Source organism: Ambystoma mexicanum, chromosome 5q, assembly GCF_040938575.1.
Source record: "Ambystoma mexicanum isolate Mex_15411 chromosome 5q, UKY_AmexF1_1, whole genome shotgun sequence".
Lineage (NCBI taxonomy): Eukaryota > Metazoa > Chordata > Amphibia > Caudata > Ambystomatidae > Ambystoma > Ambystoma mexicanum.
The window spans coordinates 1,295,662,878-1,295,684,492 of record NC_090933.1 but is presented as its reverse complement, the minus strand read 5'-3'; the positions used below and the strand labels follow the sequence as shown (position 1 = coordinate 1,295,684,492).

General features: G+C 44.9%; 1 protein-coding gene across 2 annotated transcripts in view; it reads left to right on the top strand.

Annotated features, from left to right (window-relative positions):
- MROH1 (maestro heat like repeat family member 1) overlaps nt 1-21,615 on the top strand; it is a 2,813,132-nt gene that overhangs the window by 103,461 nt on the left and 2,688,056 nt on the right. For both annotated transcript variants that reach the window (XM_069621886.1, XM_069621885.1), the window contains exon 2: nt 19,324-19,663. In XM_069621886.1, the coding sequence (XP_069477987.1) occupies nt 19,642-19,663 (22 nt within the window). In that variant the 5' untranslated portion in view covers nt 19,324-19,641. The remainder of the gene's footprint in view (nt 1-19,323; nt 19,664-21,615) is intronic.

Here is a 21,615-nt window from a genome sequence, read left to right as displayed (position 1 = left end):
GCGTCGGTGTCGATGTTAATATAAGGCCCTCCCAGCCCCCGGGACTCACCGCCAATCCAGGTATCGTGCGCAGGGGAAGCATCCGCTTCGGCAGCGGCCCCCTCCAGCGACACGGAAGGTCTGGCCAGCTCAGTGCCGGGCCAGCAGGAGACGCAACCATCCGCGGCCAGAAGAGCCGCCGGCTCCAGCCATGGTCCCTCAATCCGCGTACACAGCGGTTCCGCAGGAAGGCGTTCCTCCTCACTGAGCCGTGGAGCTACGGCCGCAAACAGCGCCAGACGATCCGAGATGAGGCAGGAGGCCCCTCCCCCAACACGGGCCACGCATCCCCCGTCTCGGCGCAAGGCTCTGTGGAAGCGCCGGCTGGATCGGGCTGCCGCGGGACACCGGTCCGCCTCTGGTCAGCCAAAGCGCCGGAACAGGGCTAGATCAGCATGCCAATTTCAGGTGGTAGATGAATTGGGAATCTATATGCAGGTTCCTGCTGTCCCCTTGTCGGATGGGAACGATTCAACGCAGGATTACGCTGATGTAACGCCTCCAAGCACAGAGCTCTTGTTCAGGCGGACATCTTCGCCTAGCGCAACAGCGCCCCCCAAACCTGGTAGTGTTTAAAATATAAAGTGGGCATGGCCAAAGGCCACTGACCAAGGCCAAAGTCCAAGCGTATTAAAAAATAAATAAAATAGAGTAGGTATAGCCGAAGGTCATAGTGTTAATGGGGCTGAAGACCAAAGCTACTGAGCAGCGAGTGATTTAAAACAATATAGTGGCCCGGCCGTGGCCACAGGACCATGGCCAAAGACCATGGTTAGTGGCCAGTTAGGGTTTAAAAATATACAATGTGCACGACCAAAGGCTGTGCTCACTAGCCGTGGCCATGGGCAGTGGTGCCGAAAAATGTACAGTAGCCGTGGTGCTGAAAATTATATAGTGGGCATAAAAAAAAGCTACTATAACAAAACCCTTGAAATTCAAGGAAAAAACTTTAGTTGAACTGCAGTTAAGTTGAGTAAACTTAACGCAACAAAACCGTTGGAATTCGGCGCATTCTGAAATTTAGGACCGGCTTTACTCGCCATGTTCCCAGTTGTGAAGCCCAAGAGCAAATAGATATTATAAGCGAGGGAATTTACAATGACATTCAAAACGGCATTATGGGGGGCATATGGCATTATATGGGCAAGATCAATGGGAACATGCTGATCTAAGGCGGTCCAGCGTTTCCCAATGTGCTGAACTTCAAGGGGTCTGTTGCGTTTCGTTGTGTGAAGTGAAGTTGAAGTGAAGTTAAGGTGAGTACACTTTTTTCCTTGAAAATAAATCTATATTTCTGGAGCTTGTGGATCTGCTTAGATCACATTCTCTGCATAGTCCGACATCTTAGTGGAAGTCGCGGGAGTATTACAAGATTAGTTTTCAAAACTCAAACGGATGTCGACAGGGCGTGTTAGTAATACTATCCCTATGTGACGTGTACTGTACCCATGGTTCTTCACGCATTGATGTCCCTCGGTTTTTTTTTTCCGCCATCAAAGTCGGTTGCAAATTTGGAGTGCTCTTCCAGTCTGATTCCTTTTAATTAGTTTGAAAGTTTACTTGTAGACTCTTTCTTTCCTATTGTTCGCTTTGCAGCACATACTCGACTGCTTTCGACGAACAACATCACCCTTGACGACTTGACTGATCGACCAGATGCAGCCTACACAGGCCTCTTTGGACCTCGCCCATTACAGTAGGGAGAGAGGGGGGTAGGTTCTTCATACTGACCTCTTTAGAGAATGTATATTCTTTCATTCCCCTTTCCATTTTTCTTGCTTATCTGCCCTTTTAAAAAATAATGGACAAAACTCCCTTTAAATCTTGCCCTACCTGCCACCGAAAATTCCTGTGGAGGGACACACAATTACTGTCTCCAGAGGGATCACCCTGAAAAAGCTTGCAAATCTTGTAAACTATTTGACCGAAAGCCTTAAGGGATTGGCGCACTAAATGCTGGGCCGCTCACGCCATGCAGGCCCAGGCCTCCATCAGCGTGGCGGAAGACTCCAGCGATGGCAGTATCGGGGTCATGAGTGACACTGAAGGGAAGCCGGGGTCGTCGGAACCCCATGTGCAGGCCCCCTCACTGCAAGAAGCAGGACGACCGCTCTGTGATGGAGAAGACACCCGGCAGCCAGAGCACACCGCAATGTCGACTTTCGACGGTACCGTCAAGCGTCGAAGCCCACGTGGTGTCCACAGAGAGAGCCTCAGGTTCTATGTCCTGTGGGCATCGTGTACGCTTTCGCCCCATGACAGGCCTCCGAAACCAAAACAGAAGGTCGGTACGAACACTGCACACAAAAAGGCCATCTGTCCGCGTGCAGAAGAATAGGGGGCGAAAGGCGTCTCTGCATCCCCTAAGAAAATGCCGAAAATGCAGGAGTTAATTAAGAAACGTGTCAGTGTTTCCCTGCTTAAAGCGAGGTAGTTGAAAAAATTGCAAATTTCGACCGCCTTTGGCCTCAAAGAGCACACAGGCTGTATTAAAACCCCCACCCCCTCTCCTTTCTCAGGGGCTATGCACCATAAAGACCAAACTCCCTCCCAGGCCACCCCAATCATGTTAGGCTTCCCACCTTCTTCTGACTATACACATGAACAGTTTAATAGAACCTTAAGGAGGATGTCGTTTTGTGGACTTTATGCAAAGACACCCAGAAAAACTGTCATCCTTTTAAAGATGCCTCAAAGCCAGGGGCCTCAGCACAGCAACCCGCTGCCAAAAAGTCTCATCTTAAGCCACAGGCTAGCCCCTCTGCTCTAGGCACACCAGCCTGGACCTACCAAGACCCCTCTCAGGACTTGTACTATGGTCTCAAGGGGACCTTTAGAGTCGAAACTAATTTTATGACGACGATGATGACATTTACGTAATCCACTCGCCAGCCCACCAGGACCAGCCGGCGGCAGATTCGCCCTTGATAACCAACTACAGTATAATGAACTGCTACTAAAGGCTGCACAACACTTCATTATCGACACTCGGGAAGCACAGGTTGATGCCACTGGCACCCTGTATATTAGGTCAGCTTAAACCAGGTTTGTCAGGGGTCACCACCACCAGAAAGAGAGCAGGCACTCCCCTGGCGTCGGCAGAAGCCCTGCCAGACAAGGAAAGCAAAAAGAAAAATTACTTGCGGGAGAAAGGTTGCCTCCTGCGGCATACCAGACCAGAATTGCCAACAACACTATGCTTCTGGCTAGTTACGGCTGCCACAAACTGGATGACCTGGAACGCTAAATCGAAGCTGTCTGGTAAAGACTATTACAGAAGGTAAGCAGATATCAAACTGCATCCTGAAAAATAACCTTGATGCAGGACGCATCATAGCAGAGGTTACGCTCATCGAGCGCCACGCCTGCCTCGGATATTCAGGGTTTGTTAGAAACTCTGGCAACCCTCTTAAACCTGCCAGTGGAGCCTAATTAATATTATTATTTTTTTAATTAAAATGATACAGTTTACAATAAACTTTTAATTTTGTCTTATCAAAACATCTTTCAGTTATACATATCGATCAATTCTCATTTTCGATTTTATCCATAATCTTCTTCCAAAAATGAAAAATTATATAAATCATCCGTTTCTCAGTCCTTAACATTATCTATGCCCATCTTTCCTCCGCGTTCATTGTCTTATGTGCAATCTCAAAGTAGGATCGGCATGCATTTCTCTCTTGCTCGAGAGCAGGACAGGACATGATCAGATGATACAAGCTTTCTGTTTCCATCTGGTTTTTACATAGCCGACAAGAGATGGCTTTATTTACTTGCTGTTTAATTCTTACTATTCTTTCCCTTGTAGGTAATATGTTCAATCGAAATTTCACAAAGAACATTCTTATTTCTTTATCAGGGAATATAAACAGATACAATGGCAATTCATTGATGGCTCTAATCTCTGTTTTACTTGTCTGATTTTCTTTATACCGGGTTATATGTTCATTCGTGGTTATCCAGTCATTATACATTAATTATTTCTTGGCATGTTGGGGCCTCATTTGTAGCATTTCTTCTGTTACATCTTCCTTTCTTAATGCTATTAATATTTGTTGGTTCCATTTTAACAATGCCCTTGCATTTATAGGATTCGATTTTGACTTGAAGATTTCTAATGCAGGCACTTTTTGTTTCCATGTTGTTTTTCGGTAAAGATCAAGTACGATCACGAAAGTGATTGTACTGCTACTTCAGCTCGAACACGGGCTATTGGGAAAGATTTAGGCAGCTTCATTATTTTCCGCTAGAAACTCGCTTCCAATGTAGGCCATATTTTTTCAGGAAAATTTAGTAGTGTTTCACTTCCGTATGTAAGGATCGGAATAACCTTACTCCTGTAAAATGTGATAATTGGTCGGAACGAGAATTTACCAAATTTTTCATGAAGCATGTACCCTTGTCTTGCCAATAGCATTGCCAGTGGAGCCTAATGTATTATTCAGGAAAACCGTAGAAGACGCCCTTAAGAGTGCTAAGGAGGTCTATGATACTCTCAAATCCCTTGGCCAGTTGATAAACAAGCGCTTCAACGGGGCTCCTCAAACTCTAGAACGTTTCAGGGTCGGGGTGCTAAACATTCCTTGGGGTACATTCAGGTCGGCTAGTCCTCGTCTTGTTGCCAAACGCAAGGTCAAGGTTACTCTTCCAATTTTCTAAGAGGAAATAAAAGGGGCAGAACCTCACCTCAGAGGCTCTACACCCCCTGGCCCCCAAACAATGATGGGCCGCTTCAGGTTCCCTTCCATGCCACTCCAGTAGGAGGCCGAATTTCACACTTCAGCCCCGCATGGGAGGGGATAAGGTTGCACAAAGGAGTGTTGTCCACCGTGGCAGGCGGCTAGTGTATCGAGTTGCTACAAAAACCACCCTACTGCCTGCCAAGAAATGGGAAAATGTCAACAGAAGAAAAGAAAAATACATACTTTTGTAAGAAGTAAAGGCACTGCTGGAGAAGGACGCCATAGATTGTCCAAGCAAACCAGTTAAACAAGGGTATTTATTCAACGTACTTCCTTGTGCCAAAGAAAGACCTTTCCATGCGCCCAGCATTAGATCAGCACTCAGCGAAGAAATATGTCAAACCCCAAAGGTTTCACGTGATCATACTCCATGAGGTAATCCCACTCCTAAAACGGGGGACTTCATGCCAACAATTGATATGAAAGATGCATACTTTCATATTTCAGTGCTCCGTACGCACAGAAAATATCTGTGTTTCAAGATAGCGGGAGTACACTACCAGTTCAAAGTACTCCCCTTTGGCAACGCCTCAGCACCAAGGGTATTCACAAAGGTACTCTCAGGAGTGGCGGCAAACCTGCGTAGAAAGTTCATCCCAGTATACCCTTATCTGGACAACTGGGTAGTTGCAGGGGAAACTCCTCAAATGTGCAAATAACATAAGCAAAGAACAATAGACCTTCTTTTCAATCTCCATCAACGAAAAGAAATAGTCTAGACCCCAGCAAAATAAAACCATTCTAGGGGCTATAAGGAGGAGCTGGCTTTCCCCTCAAACGAGAGAGTATAAAGCATGCTGTTGCAAGTACCTCACTACAAGGTTGGTCGCCAGATAACTGTACGCAAAGCAAGGCGCTTGCTGGGGGATGATGGCCTTGTGCATTCATTTGATTCCACACGCACGCCTGCTTGTGCACCCAATGCAGGAATGGTTAGCAAAACAATGGTCTCAGGCAAGCGGTCAGTGGGACGATCTAGTGGTTGTTTCACTAACCTTTGTACAGGCTCTTAACTGGTGGTACAGAGACACCGTGCTAAAAGGAAAACCCTTTTGTGTTCCACCAGCACAAGCGATCCCAACTACAGACTCCTCACTCGGGATGGGGGCTTACGTCCTCCACCACACAGCCCACGGCCAGTGGACATGTGCCACAGCCCAAAGACATGTCAACTTCCTGGAACTATTGGCATTCCTCAAGGGTCTTCAAGCTTTTAAGCAGCATCTTACTGGTCAAACGGTGCAGGACCGCACAGACAGCACCACTGCCATGTTCTACCTAAACAAGCAAGGAGGCACACTCTCAAAGTCTGTCCAAGCTATCCCCAAAAATATGGAAGTGGTTCACTCAAGCGGAACATGTTTCTAACATCTCAATATGTTCATGGGGAAGTCAATTCTCTGGCAGACACTCTAAGCAGACACCCTCCACAAGAAGAACACGAGGGGCAACTCGACAGATATCCTAGAATATTCCCACAATGGGGTCACCCCCCATTAGACTTGTTCACCACAAGCCTACACGAACAATGCCCAGACTTCGCGTCCAGTATTCCCCAACCAGGGTCCAAGGGGAACGCCCTGTGGATGAACTGGTCAGTGAAATTTACTTACCCACCCCCCCACGCCCCCCCCCGACACCACTCCTGAGCAAGATGGTGCACAAGATGCACCAGCAACAAGTAACCCTAATCCTGGTTGCTTCTATGTGGGCGAGATAACCTTGGTTTCCACATCTGCTCAAACTGGCGATGTGCGAAACAATGAAGCTCCCGTAACCATACAACATGCTAACACAACACAAGGGAGCATCCCTCCATCCACGCCCTCAGTCTATGAACTTGGCAGCTTGGCTCCTAAAGGCATAGAATTTGGCCACTTGAATCTTCCACAAAGGTGTATAGATATCCTAAAGGAGGCACGGAAACCCAACACCGGACACTGCTATTTCAATACGTGGAAGAGATTTCTGATATGGTGCACGTCATAATCACTAAACCCAATAGAATGTTCTACAGCTAAAATTCTACACTACATGCTTTACCTACTAGACTCTGGCCTAGTATTTAATTCCATCAAAGTGCATCTGGCGGCACTGTCCGCTTACACCACCACAGAACAAGGTGTCCTGGTGGAAAATTCCTGTCATTAAGGTATTCATGGAAGGGCTAAAGAGACTATTACCCCCCTGCCTCCCAGTTTCTGACCCTCCCGCAGGTTGGGATCTCAATGTTGTGCTCTCCAAGCTCATGGGTCCACCCGTGGAGCCCTATGCACAAGGCCAGCCTAAAACAACGGACTTGGAAGACTGCAGTAGCTATCACCTCTGTAAGACGAGTCGGCGAGCTACAGGCTTTCTCCGTACAAGACCCTTTCTTCATAATACATGAGGACAAGGTTGTCCTCGGAACACATCCTAGGTTCTCACCGAAGTTCATTTCAAAGTTCCATGTTAATCAATCTATAAAACTCCATCTAATTCAGCAGAAAGAAGCCTCCCTACACTTGATGTACATAGGGCGGTCTTGTGCTATATGAACAAAACTAAACCTCTAAAACAGACAAACTCTGTTTCCTAAGCACCTGGAAGAGAAGGCGATCACATATCCAAGAACGCCACCTCCACATGGATTGTCATGTGCATACAAATCTGCTATTCCCTATCCAAGAAAGTCTTACCTTTCACCTCAATGGCTCACTCTACCAGCAGTACAGGAGCTACCTTAGCTTTCATTGCAAACGTCCCTCTAGACTCCATTTGCAGGGCTGCTACATGGAATTCCATCCATACGTTCACACACTGTTGCAATGACACACACTCTAAAGCAGATTCACAGGTGGGACAAAACATCTCTGTGCCGCTGTACCTTCTCACCTCCCACCTCCTTATCCAGAAACTGCTCGCTAATCTATGCAGAGCATGTGATCTAAGCAGATCCACAAGCTCCAGAAGGGATACGTTACTCACCGTAATTGCAACCTCATGTCAGAAACAATCTGAGGGACCTTGACGCGTGAATGACCATGGGTACAGTACACGTCAAACTAGGGATAGTGTTACTAACACGCCCTGTCCACATCCATTTTGGAGTTTCGAAAACAAATCTTGTAATACTCTGCAACTTCCACTAGATGTCGGACTATGCAGAGCATGTGAATCTAACCAGATAAAAGCACCAGAAATACGATTACGGTGAGTAATGTATCCCATGTATGACTGCCCTACTCTTCTCCTGCTACTGCAATGAAGGGAAAAGGAGGGTATTTGCCTGATGTGCTTCTCGGGCAGCATAGAAAGAGGAGGTGGTTCCGGTTTTCAAAGTTTATGGGGGCCGGAGAGACTGTCATTGGTGCAAAGGAGTATGCAGCTTTTGGAAGGCTTTCTGGTTTCCTGTGGCTCCCCTGGGATGATGGGAATTGAAAAACAGTTTGCTGTTATCGAACAACTAGGCAGTTTGTTCTATCCGTTGGATGTTTTTGTTTACTGATTGATGCTGCTTGAGCTTCTTTTGGTTGAGAATGAAAGGAATAGGAGCATAATGCTCGCCTCCGGTCTTGAAAAACGTTGCCCAACTGCAAGCCGTGTCTGTTATTGCATTGATTTCAATTTAAAAGGAGCCACTGCTCGCTTGTCATTGCTTTCTTGAATTGCATGGTGGTGCCCTTGTTTTTTATGATTCAAAGTGTCAGTCCAGAAATACTAAACACCCCTTCGGCGGAAGGAAATAAATGATTAATTGGTTGGCCGAAGACCAATCGCCTCATTTACAGTGTTAGGAATATATACTCATTAGTTATTACGTAGCTATTAGTTCAACTAGAGTGAGGCCATTTTAAAATGTCAATCGCCATTTTGTTTTCTCTGCTCTCTCTAACGTTGCCACTTTGCCTCATGTAAAACTGCTTTGCTGTAGATATTATTTCGCTTCAATGACCCAAGGCTAAGAAACATGTTGAAACATTACACTGGAAAGCCAGGCAGAAATGCCTGATTCCCTCCCTCACATATCCTTGAAGGCAGGGAGCAAGGCATTTTAATCAGTACACGAATGCCAGCGAGTCTCCTGAAAGAATAGCAATGTATGAAACTAGCATTTAAAGAGTTGAATTATGTTCTTCTGCACGGCCCCCCTTGCTGAGCACAGTGAGGCCCCGGAGAGCGGGCTGACCTCTAGAGCGAGAAACGAAACTAAGAGATCGTGAGGCCTGGTATGTGGCAGTCTCCTACTCGCAGCTTGCCCATGAAAACAGAAACGCAGTGTTCTCGCAAGTAAAGAAGGGTGTCTGTAAAATTGGAGATTGCAACCCGTTACTAAATATGGTGGTCTAAGGTGTCATATTTGTCACATGGTCAGTCATCGCCTCTAATTCAAGGGAAATGAATTGGGGGCGGCATCGAATGTGTCATACTATGTCATTGCTGATTGGAAGGTGCTCCTTTTGTATATATGTAACTGATGTACGTCTCTCACTCTCTTGCGTCCCCCGAGGTCTGTTAGACACACGTCGTGGGGCGTGGGACCATTTGGCCAACTGGGACTAATTTTGTATTGCAATAAACCCTAGATTTTGGGAACAGAACCTCGTGCCTGGCGTACCCATTCGTGTGTGGAGATTCTGCCTTGTTTCCACATCCGAGGGTCCCTCAGGGGCCCCTTCAAGATGACGCCCGAATTGGGACCCTCCCCCACTTGTTCCATCGTGTACGTTGTAAAATAAGGAAGGCAGTAAGAACGGCGAGGACGGGAGCGATCGAGCCGAGGTGTTCAGGGCGCCCCCTGTGAAAGCGATGAGAGACTCCTTTGCAGATCTGCACACAGCTGATCCCGGATCGACGTCCCTGGCCAGCGAATAAGGGGGCGAGGGTCCCGAAACGAGGCAGAGCCGAGATACGCAGACACGACGTCTTTGGTTGCGTCAGTATACGGACGAATTGTGTCTTGAAAAGACAAATTGATTAATCGGGTGAGTTGTGCCCCGATTCGTAAGTAATCCTGATATTGGTTGAGAGTTGATTTTGCAAATCAAACACCCAGATTAAGTTTGATTAGCCAAGGGTAAGGTTAAAACATGTCTGGGGTATTGTCCACCTTAGCGAGATTTTCCCGCTGCGGCGAACAATCTTTAGAAACTGGCCAGGTAGCGCCTCCGGGGGGGAACGCCGGCTTATGATATGTATGTAAAGTATGGTATGGGAGCGATAATGTTTTGTGAAACTTGGCATAAGCAAACCAGAAAGCAGACAGACCTTCAGTGGCCGAGGAATGGGAGTTTTGAGATGGACCGGATAGATAACCTGGAAAAGGTTTTTATAAGAAAGAGAGCACGCTCTGGGGCACTTGCTATCCTTAGGTACTGGAGGAGGGAAGCAATGCTCCGATTTAGAAGTAGAGAGAAACAGGCATAAGTCAAAAAACAGAGAAAGCTGAGGAGAAAGAGGAGTGGAGTAATAGTTTGAGAAATACAAGGCGGCGCGATGAATTAAACATAGAAAAAATATATCCACAAAGGGAGCTACACTCCTCAGACAAATTAATAAACAACATTGTAACTGAAACAAAACTGGGCCTGAGGAGTGAGACTAAAAAGACTAAGTCAGTAGCTGCCGCTCAACCCCCTCCCATTGCTCAGCCCCTCCCAATCCCAGCACAGCCACACGCTACATCAGTAACTGCACTGCCCACTAGCTAGCCAGTCCAGAGTGTTTCGCAATTACCACAGCCCCAACAGATATCTCCCACTCTCACTGCCCCCTCCGCACCTCCCGACCAAGAGGGTGCCACTGTTCCGACCGCCCCTCCCATGAGTGGAATTGAGCAAAATGAATGTATGAGAGTGACTTGCAGCACGATCAGCAAGGAGAGAAAGCATGAGCTGCAAGAACAGGCGGAAAGGTATGTAGACTAGAATGATGGGGCATCCACGCTAGCGTCACTATATGACTTCAGAAGGAACAATGAAAGACAGGTATTGTTGGAATGCATGGGGGAATATTTGTCGGGACAATGGAAAAAGTTAATTGGGAAGTTACCACCGCAAGGATTGTTGGATTTAAATGCATTAGCCTGTTGTAGAGCGGACATATGGAAACGAATAAGAAAGGTAGATGATGAGACAGTCTATGGTGCCACGTGGGCAAATTTTATACTGGAGGATAAAAATAAAGAGGTGGGTGCACAGCCAAAGGCAAATATGTTAGCATTATCGGCACAAATAGTACAGAAATTGAAAGAATTGGTCCCAGAGAAAAAGGGACAAGATGACTGCGTGTGTTCAAGGTAAAGACGAGTTGGCCACAGATTATTTCAACAGATTTGAAGAAGTATTTACAGATTTCAGTGGGCAGGATGTACGGAAGCAGGAAAAAGGTTATTTGTGGATAAATATGTGAGGGGATTAATACTCCCGATTTAAAAATTTGATAATGACATCAAAGTGTTATGGCAGGCAAAAACGGTAGGAGAAGTATTGCACATGGCCCAATATTATGAGAACCGGGTAAATAGAAAAGGAAAGAGAAGCGAAGGACAGAACAAATTTGAAAACACGGGTGTTACTCCAGCATGTAGCAGGACACAACAGGGGAAGGGGAGATGCACAAAGCAGGGGGAATTTGACTATGCATGGAGGACCTTTGGGATTAAACCAATGTGCATATTGCAGAGAGGAAGGACACTTGCAGGCACAATGTCCACATTTGCAAAATAGAGGCGGATATAGTCGGAGAAGGCCTCACAGAGGGCACCCGGGAACAAATGGTCACAACAGAAATCAGATGTCACAACACCAAAGTAATCAAGGGAATGGTGCACCGAATCAAGGTCAGGCTCCGAATCAAATTACTCCTACTCAAAGTAAAAATCAGCAGGGTATACAAATTGGAACTAGAGGAAGAGGGGGGAACATTTTTGATACTTGGACAGGTGCATACTATAATAACAGTGGTGATTACACTTCAGATGATGTGTTGTTACCCCAATAGGACAGCCCAGGACAGGGGTCGGAACCAGTGTCAATTTCCTTTGAATCAAAAAGGACCCTACGTAGAGATGAAAATCGGGAATGAAGAGCATAGATTCCTCATAGACACGGGGACACAAAAGTGCTCGATAGATCATCACTTGGTTCCAGACATAATTCTGTCAGGGCGACAGAATATCTCAGTAGGGTTCATAGGTACCCCAGTAATAAACCCCGAGCCCAAATCAGTAGCAGTGACAATGGGGCCTTTTACTGAACATTGTCCATTTCTTTTAACAGAGCATTGTGGGGAAAATCTTTTAGGATTAAATCTATTAAAAAAAACTAAGCGCAGTTATCCATTGTACACCAGATGGGGTATTTTTGACCATTTCTCCCCAGACTAGGCCGACTTCTGAATTTGTGACGAAACCTTTGACGGGAATTGAGTGAGGTACCAACTTGCATTTGGGCCGTGAATGACAATGATGTGGGAGGCTTGAAAATAGAGCCAATACAAATTGCGTTAAAAGAAGGAGTAACGCTACCGCGTATTCCGCAGTATAAAATTTCAGCAGAAGGAGAAAAAGGATTGAAAAGTATTGTTTCAGATTTGGTAAAATTGGGAGTGATTGAAGAAATTACAGGTAGTGTATGTAACAGCCCCATTCTTCCGGTGTACAAGAAAGGGGGTAATGAGGTACCGTACCGTTTCATAATTGATCTCCGTGCACTAAACAAAGTAGTAGATCCCCAATTCCTGTTAGTGCCAGACGTCACTATGATTTTGACAATGATCCCTGCTTCAGCAGAATACTTTAGTGTTATCGATTTGACGAATGCTTTCTTCAGCATTCCAGTACATAAAGAAAGCGGGTATTTATTTGCTTTCACTCTAGGAGGACGATCATTCACCTTTACACGCATTCCACAAGGCTATACTGAAAGTCTGAGCATATACAACAGGGCATTGAAAGAACAGCTAGACATGTTAGAATTACCAGCAGACTGTGTGTTGTTACAATACATTGACGATTTACTAATTGCTGCTGACACGGAAGAGATATGTAAAAAAGGTACTGTTCTATTATTGACTCATCTGGCTACACTTGGACATAAAGCAAGCCTAAAGAAATTCCAGTACTGTCAGAAGGAAGTGGCTTATTTAGGTTACCTACTTTCAAAGGAAGGGAGAAGATTAACACCAGAGAGGATAGAAAGCATTTCTGGTATGCCTATTCAAACGACACAGAAAGGAGTGAGAGCGATAATAGGTATGGCTTCATATTGCCGTCAATGGTTTATAAACATTGCTTTGATGGTGAAACCAATGGTGGAATTGACAAAAAAAGAATGCTGTGATGCCTTTGCAGTGGAATGAAGTGTGTCAGAAAGCATTTGATTCGCTAAAAACCATTTTGAGTTCTGCTCCAGTTTTGGGCACACCGAATTATGAAAATGTTTTTAGACTATTTGTGCATGAGAATGAAGGATGCGCAGGATGCGCGTTGTCGGTTTTAACACAGGAACAAGGTGGAAGAAATAGGCTGTGCGGTTATTTTTCTTCTGCGCTTGACCCTGTAGTACGCGCACTACCACGATGTTTGCGAGCTGTTGCAGCGGCTGCTGCGTCAGTGAAACAAACAGAAGGGGTGGTATTGGGGCACCCTTTAATTTTAATGGTGCCACATGCCATAGATGTTCTACTCAATAGAACGCAGACGCAACACCTCACTTCTGCTAGATTGACTAGATATGAAATTGTATTGTTCCCGCCCCACATCCAAATTATGAGGTGTAGCGCTTTGAATCCAGCAGAATTAATGCCAACGCCAGGGGAAAACATTGGTGGGACTGAATTGCCTCCCCATGATTGCTTAATGGTTACTGAGGAAGAAACAAAAGGGAGAATTGATTTAAGTGATATACCCCTAAAAGAACCAGGAGGGGAACTGTTTTGTGACGGCTCCTGTTTTAAACTACCTGACGGCACATCAACTGCTGCATATGCTGTTACGACATTAAAAAGTGTTGTGGAGAGTAAAAGAATTCCTTATAACTCTGCCCAAGCAGCAGAGATAATTGCTTTAACAAGAGCTTGTGAAATTTCGGAGAACTTGAGCGTGAATAACTATACTGATAGCCAGTACGCCTTTGGCGTAGTTCATAATTTTGGCCAATTATGGGCTGAGAGAGGTTCCTTAACATCCCATAGGGCTAGAATTCAACATGGCCCTCTGATTGTACGATTACTGTCTGCACTTTGGTGTTCTAAGCACTTGGCAATAGTGAAATGCGAGGCGCATAAAAAAGGTGACATGTAAAGTGGGAGAAGGAAACGCATTTGCAGACAAAATTGCGAAACAGACTGCCACTGATTTGAATACAAAATGTTGACAGTACAATCGGAGGAAGTGCCCTGCATGATAGAGAATGCAATTGCAACTGTTAAAGAGATGCAGGCGGAAGCTGCCACCGACGAAATACAGGGATGGACCAAGGGCTCTGCAGAACTGGATTTGGAGGGTTGTTGGGTGGACAAGAAAAGTGGGAATTGGATGCTGCCAAATGCGTATGTAAACGCAATGGTTACAATGGCTCACAGTCCCACACACATCTGTGCGAAGAAAATAGTCCAACATTTAGCCAGAGTCTGGGAAAATCCACTTATAAAAAAGAATGCTGAGAGGCTGGTACAAAACTGCATTACATGCCTACAGCACAATGTGGAAAAGGGAACAGTGACTCCAACAGGAAGTTTTGGACCTCCCTCTATGCCATTCGAAGTGATTCACTTTGACTTCATAGAGATGGAGAGATGCCAAAATCTAAAGTATGTTTTGGTGATCATATGTGCATTCAGCAAATGGGTGGAAGCATATCCATTAAAAGACTGCACAGCCATGAGCACGGCTTAAGTAATGCTAAAAGAGTATTTCTCTCGCTTCAATCTGCTCCGTGTCATATGGTCGGACAATGGTCCACATTTTGTAGGTGCAGTGATACTGCAGATTTGTGCAGGGTTACAGATCGATAAACAATTCCATTGTTCGAGACATCCGATGTCGGCAGGTCTTATTGAACGCCACAACGGAATCTTGAAGTCCAACATCAGTAAGATCTGTGCAGGCAGCAAATTAAGTTGGGTAGATGCATTACCAATAGCTTTACTGTGTATGTGAACATCAGTGCAGGCCAGAACTGTGCTCTCCCCATATGAAATCATAATGGGGAGACCGGCGAATGTGTTGTGCGCACCACAGCCGTAGAGAATGAGAGAGGTAGAATACCCTGTACTCAGCATTTATTGTAATTTGTTTGTAAAAAAACTGCGTTTGATTCATCAGCAGGTGCAGGAGGCATTACCGGTGAGGTACACTGGCCCAGGACATGCATTGGAGCCAGGAACCTGGGTGCTGATCAAAACTATGAACGGAAAACATCGCTACTACCCAGGTGGTGTGGGCCATACCAAATACTCCTGACCACGCAGACAGCGATACGCGTGGGTGGACGGAAGGCGTGGATTCATGCCACGCACGCCAAGAAAGTCCCATTGCCATTTGACACGTCAACTGATCGGGCAAAGACCAGAAAGAGACAGCAGCGGTTCCAGAAACGAAAAATGCCATTGCCAATCTCTTGCCACAGAAGTTGCCTGATACTGAAACAAAGCCTGATGAGATTGCTATAAAAGCGTAAGGGCAAAGGCAAAGAGTGCCTCAATGTTGTCCAGCAGATGCTGCACCCCTGCTGGCGGACATCAAGCGCATACCTCTTCGGCACCCACCATCTTCTGTTGCTCAACAGCCTGGATTGTCGCCTGGGCACCCATCATCTGCCATTGTGCCCCAGGCTGACTCCAAGCTTGAGACCGGAAGTGCACCCGCACTATTTGTCGATCACCTCATACCAGGAGCAAATCGGTATAACCTGCAGAGCAGAAAAAAGGAGTGATCACATTTTCATCTCTTTGTGATTTTCTTGCCTCTGTTTCCTGTTTTTGGATGAAGTGGGAACCGGAGGCCTAGAGGAGGGTGGCGTAAGAGTTGTGCAAGTCAGACAGCTCACCAAAAGCATCTCCTCGGTGCTAAATCCATGTGTCAGGAACGCAAGCGAACAAATGGGGCGCACGTGGTACAAAGGCAACTGCTCTGAAATTCTAGAGCAATGTGCAAAATGTACGGAGGCCTTGCCAAATGAAAAAGCAATCCAGACAGATACCAAACTGGCATAGAAAGACTGTAGACATTGATTGAACTCTTTCAACATCCTGAGAAGCACATGAACAAAAGATATTCACGACAAGCACAGCAGAAGAAGGACGAGAGAAGAATGTCGGAACCAGCAAATGCCCCCTCCTGCGCCAATGCTGATGGCGAGTTAAACACAGTACATAGTAAGGTGAATAAAGGACATGGTCGAAAGAATTGTATGTTGAGTCTAACCATAATAATGTGTATAATGAGCATACTAGCCCCAATATTGACCATATCAGTTTTATGGTACCTAGAAGAAACGCACCCTCTTGGAGTACGTTTGCCTATTATGAACATTTCCACAACGGAAAGCCCAGTCCATGTGATTTCCTATACCTTGTCCCCAATGGAAGAGAAACATAGGGAAGGATATGGGAACAACACATTGCTGTTAATAATGAATATGACACACTCAATTTTAAGAAAAAAATAATTGTTGGGTTTGTGCCCACCTGCCGCAGCATGGTGGTCAGGGAATAGGATGGTATGTACAGCCCCTGCCCTTAACTTCTGCATGTTATGCTTCTCTAAGTGCCTTATACTATGGGAAATGGAACGAAAGTGAAACTGGTCAACTAGATAAAACAAACATGAATGAATTTGAGGAAGTGATTATGAAACCGGTGGGTTGCTCCATGTTCCATAAAAGACGATTAATTACACCACCAATAATGCCACAGGATAGATTGTCTGTACCTTATAAAACTTCTGTGATCACGTTCCACATGAACCCACAGGGGAATAAGGATGCGGAACCCCCTTGATACACAGTGAATTATAACCCTCATTCTGTCCCATTCTGTTTAAAGAAAAGGGGTTCTTTCCAGGTAGGAACATTTACCAGATGCAGGAACATGGCATTCCTTGATAAAGAAGTGGAACCAATATATGTGGGAGATTCTGTGTATTTCATATGTGGAGAAAAAGCATATCCTTGGTTACCTAGGAACTGGGGAGGCGCGTGTTATTTGGGATTTCTGTTTCCTGGGGTGTTTCTTTTAAAAACATCAGACATAACCAAATTGACCAGGTCACGACCTCGCCATAATATTGAAGACTAGTTGATTGTAGGGGACATAGCAAAATCATTCATACCATTTTGGGGCCAGGCGATAAACTCTTATAACATAAGACGACTGTCTAGGATATTGGAAGAAACAATAAATGGAACCACTGATATATTATATAATATGACTCTTGAAGAGAAAGGAATTAGATTGATGTCACTGCAAATAAGAATGGCCCTTGATATAATCTTAGTTGATCGCGGCAGTGTTTGCAAAATTGTGGGATCAGCGTGTTGCGTATTTGTAAGTGACTCCTCCCCCACGATTTTTGAGGCGATAAGAAAATTGCATGTATTAAGTTCGGATCTCCGCCCCGCCTGAAGGAGGCTGGGAATTGAACATAATCTCCTGGTTTTGAGAAGTGTTACGATCCTGGGGATGGAAGCTATTTGCAATTCTAGTAGCAATCTTAGGAATATTCGTGACATGTTGTTGTTGCATACATTGTCTCCCTATAGGATGTACTGAAATTAGTGAAGAATGTGTACAAATGATGGAACGAAAAAACATTACTAAATCAAGCACTCACAATAGTAATCAGTCTAAAACCATTAAAGAATTCATGGCAATCGACATTGATAATAATGAGGAGACAACAAGTGTATACGAGTCAGAATTTGAATCAGATTCCGAATCTGATCCAAATACTTGGTCAGAGGAGGATGCAATGTATGGATGAGGCATTTGGCATATGGCCAAGAGGAGGGTTTGTCAGTCCAGAAATACTAAACACCCCTTGGGCGGAAGGAAATGCATGATTAATTGGTTGGGCGAAGACCAGTCGCCTCATTTACAGTGTTTTGAATATATACTCATTAGTTATTACGTAGCTATTAGTTCAACTAGAGTGAGGCCATTTTAAAATTACCAGAATCACCTTTTTGTTTTCTCTCTGCTCTCTCTAACGATGCCACTTTGCCTCATGTAAAACTGCTTTGCTGTAGATATTATTTCGCTTCAATGACCCAAGGCTAAGAAACATGTTGAAACATTACACTGGAAAGCCAGACAGTAATGCCTGATTTGCTCCCTCACATATCCTTGAAGGCAGGGAGCAAGGCATTTTAATCGGTACACGAATGCCAGGGAGTCTCCTGAAAGAATAGCAATGTATGAAACTAGCATTTAAAGAGTTGAATTATGTTCTTCTGCATGGCCCCCCTTTCTGAGCACAGTGAGGTCCCGGAGAGCGGGCTGACCTCTAGAGCGAGAATCGAAACTAAGCGATAGTGAGGCCTGGTATGTGCCAGTCACCTACGCGCAGCTTGCCCATGAAAACAGAAACGCTGTGTTCTCGCAAATAAAGAATGGTATCTGTAAAATTGGAGATTGCAACCTGTTACTAAATATGGTGGTCTAAGGAGTCCCATTTGTCACAATGGTCAATCATCGCCTCTAATTCAAAGGGAAATGAATTGGGGGCGGCATCGAATGTGTCATACTATGTTATTGCTGATTGGAAGGTGCTCCTTTTGTATATATGTAACTGATGTACGTCTTTCACTCTCTTGCGTCCCCCGAGGTCTGTTAGACACACGTCGCGGGTTGTGGGATCATTTGGCCAACTGGGACTAATTCTGTATTGCAATAAACCCTAGATTTTGGGAACAGAACCTCGTGTCTGGCGTATCCATTCGTGTGTGGTGATTCTGCCTTGCTTCCACATCCGAGGGTCCCTCAGGGGCCCCTTCAAAAGTAGAAAGAGGGCAGCAGCTAATGCACCTCTCCCCCCCACCTATGATGTGGATACTTGCCTAGTATTTAGTCAGTCGTTGTCATTGTTCGTCCTGCAGGATTGTTGCCATCACAGTGAGTGCACATTGTCCATATGGAGGGACAGGATGGGGCTGGGATGCCTGGGAGAAATGGCCTAGTCTTGGTTTCCATATACAAAACAATATTTCAAAAACAAATTATAATAATCTTCCATGATGTCTTTTGTCCATCTCTCTCAAATGTCGCCATTCCATCAATTTCTATGTACTAGCTCCTACATTGGTACATCATTCACTTGTCCCCTATTCATACATCCATGCATCTATCAAACCATTCAAACGCTTTGTCATATTCCATCCACAGATCCACTTGTTCAACAATATGTGCACTTTCACAAACATCACTTACTTTCCCTTTGAAAAAGCAACACATGTTTATTTTGCCAATGCTCTTTTTGTATGGAGGTGTGGTCCATGAGCATGCCTTTGCTTTGTTTGTACTCTCTTCACTGAATTCACAGTAGCTGTTTTTCTTGCAGGTTGTGTGTGTGAGAGAGATGATGGCTCGCTGAAGCTATAAAGGACTAAAGATTTCCAGGTGTTCCCAAGGTTTTATCCACTCTCCCACAGAAGAGCTTGGTTCAGTACTGGCCAATGTGAACACTCAGAAAATTGCTACAGAGATTTTCTTTTTCTATAGTTGATGGATGGCTTGTGTTGAAATCCTTGCCTCCTCACCTTGATGTGGATGCTGGAGCTTGAACAGAAAAATATCCACTACAATTTGGGTTCCCCAAGGATGGCCCCTGCATAAAGGATTGTCCTTGGATCCAATTTTCACGAACTAGCTCAAGAAAATGGCAGTTTCAAGTGTGAAAAGTAAGTGTTTATTACTATTGGCGTACCTGATGGGCGGGCCTCATCTGGCACCGAACATTCCTTGTTCTCTCTGTGGCACTATACTTTGAGGGAGTTTTTGAATTCTTTGCCAAGTCCTTGTCTTGTAACATCTACAGCGCTGATCGCTCTCGTTGGGATTGTTTAATACCATTATATTTGTTATAGCACTTCATGCTGGATTTTCATGGTCGCAAGTGCTTTGATGTTCTTACTAAATGCATTTATTATACATTATTATTCATTGCGTGAACATTTATCAAGCCAAATACATGACATGCATTGATTCCCTAGAAGCAAAAGATTAAAATTCATAATATAAACCTGAGATTACCCCAAAAGCTGAATTTCAGGAAATATTGCAGAATTCTCTTCCAAGCAGAAAGTGCGAACCCAGCACCATTGCTTCTGGTTCAATGTAATATATATCAACCATTGCAGACTAAACTGGGTTGCACAATCGGCGAGGTGGTTGGTTATTGCTAGAAGCATATCCCGAATCATCCTCCGGTTTCTTTCTGCCACATAACATTTACTCATTTTTCTATGCTTACCTTCTGTGCTAAGATCTGTAGTGAACCTCCATCTGGGGACAACCTGTCTCTCGGCCAACACCTGTACCAGCATCCGAAAGATAGTTGTCGATTTTTGATTCTTTTTAAGTGAGGCCAGTTGGAGAAAACAAATCCCTGGGGTTGTTAATGTGTGCCCTTACATTCTAGAGAGCACCTGTCACTTAATTCCTAAAACTCTGCCACCACCTGCTAGTGGGGCTTAACATCTGGGGCACTCGCCACCACTCTGAGGTTTTCTTTCCATCATCCATACTTTAGTGGGGTTAGCCTCTGTGTAAATGTTTCATATTGGATTCATCAAAACGTGGCATTCTGGCCTAGATGGCAACTTGTTTGCTGGCCTCTCATTTTCTCCCAGTATCAGCTTCCTGTGTGTACAGATCACGTATCCCCCCCCCTCTATTACTCCACTCCAGAATAGTAACCTTAACTGCATGCCAAAGTTTCACCACATTGATCAGATCTGTGCCACATGCCTAGCATTCAGTGAAAATTGGCATCTCCCAACCAGCTTTTTCTTGCAGAACCTGGTAAATCCCATTGAAGAGGAGTGTGGGAGTCCCTTTGCTGAGAATGAACATGGGTCTAATACCCTGTTCACGCTAGAGGTTAGACAAACTCGTTTTAGCTCCTTGCACCCTTCACAAAGGAGAAATATCTATTTGCTTCAGTCTGGTTCCACCTACAAGGGCAGCCAAGCACCAAAATGCTAGTCAAGTCTTCTCTGAACAAGAGTACCATCAGCAACCCATTAACCAGCAATCTTCCTACAAATACCCAATTGTGTATAGACCTGCTCCTTTGTGCAAGCCCTGGTAGTCTAAAAATAAAATGTAAAATGTTTTTGAAGACCTGTTTGTCGCAGAGCGGCAGAGTTGTCATGTACATAATTGTGTGTCAGTTTGGTGCCGGAAGATGTCCGACTTAGAAAAAATCCCAGGGAAGGAAATTGAAGACCAATTGGCATGCCTGGATACCAATCTGACCTGTGAAGAATGTTCTACTAAGGGGGAAGATCTATTAAGGGCAATTTGTGATAAATACGCCCCACTTAGAATTAAGACAAGAAAAAAATCCAAATCTTGGTACACTCCTGCACACGGCCTTATGCGGAAACAAGTTCGCCAGGCGAATAAACTCTGGAGATCCTCTAAATTAGCTGAAGATATAGTAAAGGCGAAAGCCCGAATAAAAGATTATAAGAATGCCCTTTTTGTGGCCAAAAAACATTTCCTCCAAGAAGAAATTAAGCTTGCAGGTAATGAGGCAAAAGCCCTGTTTAATGTAGTGACAAGGTTTAGGAACCCAGAATGTATGGCAGTAACCGACTGCTGACTCGAAGGAACAGGCAAATAAGTT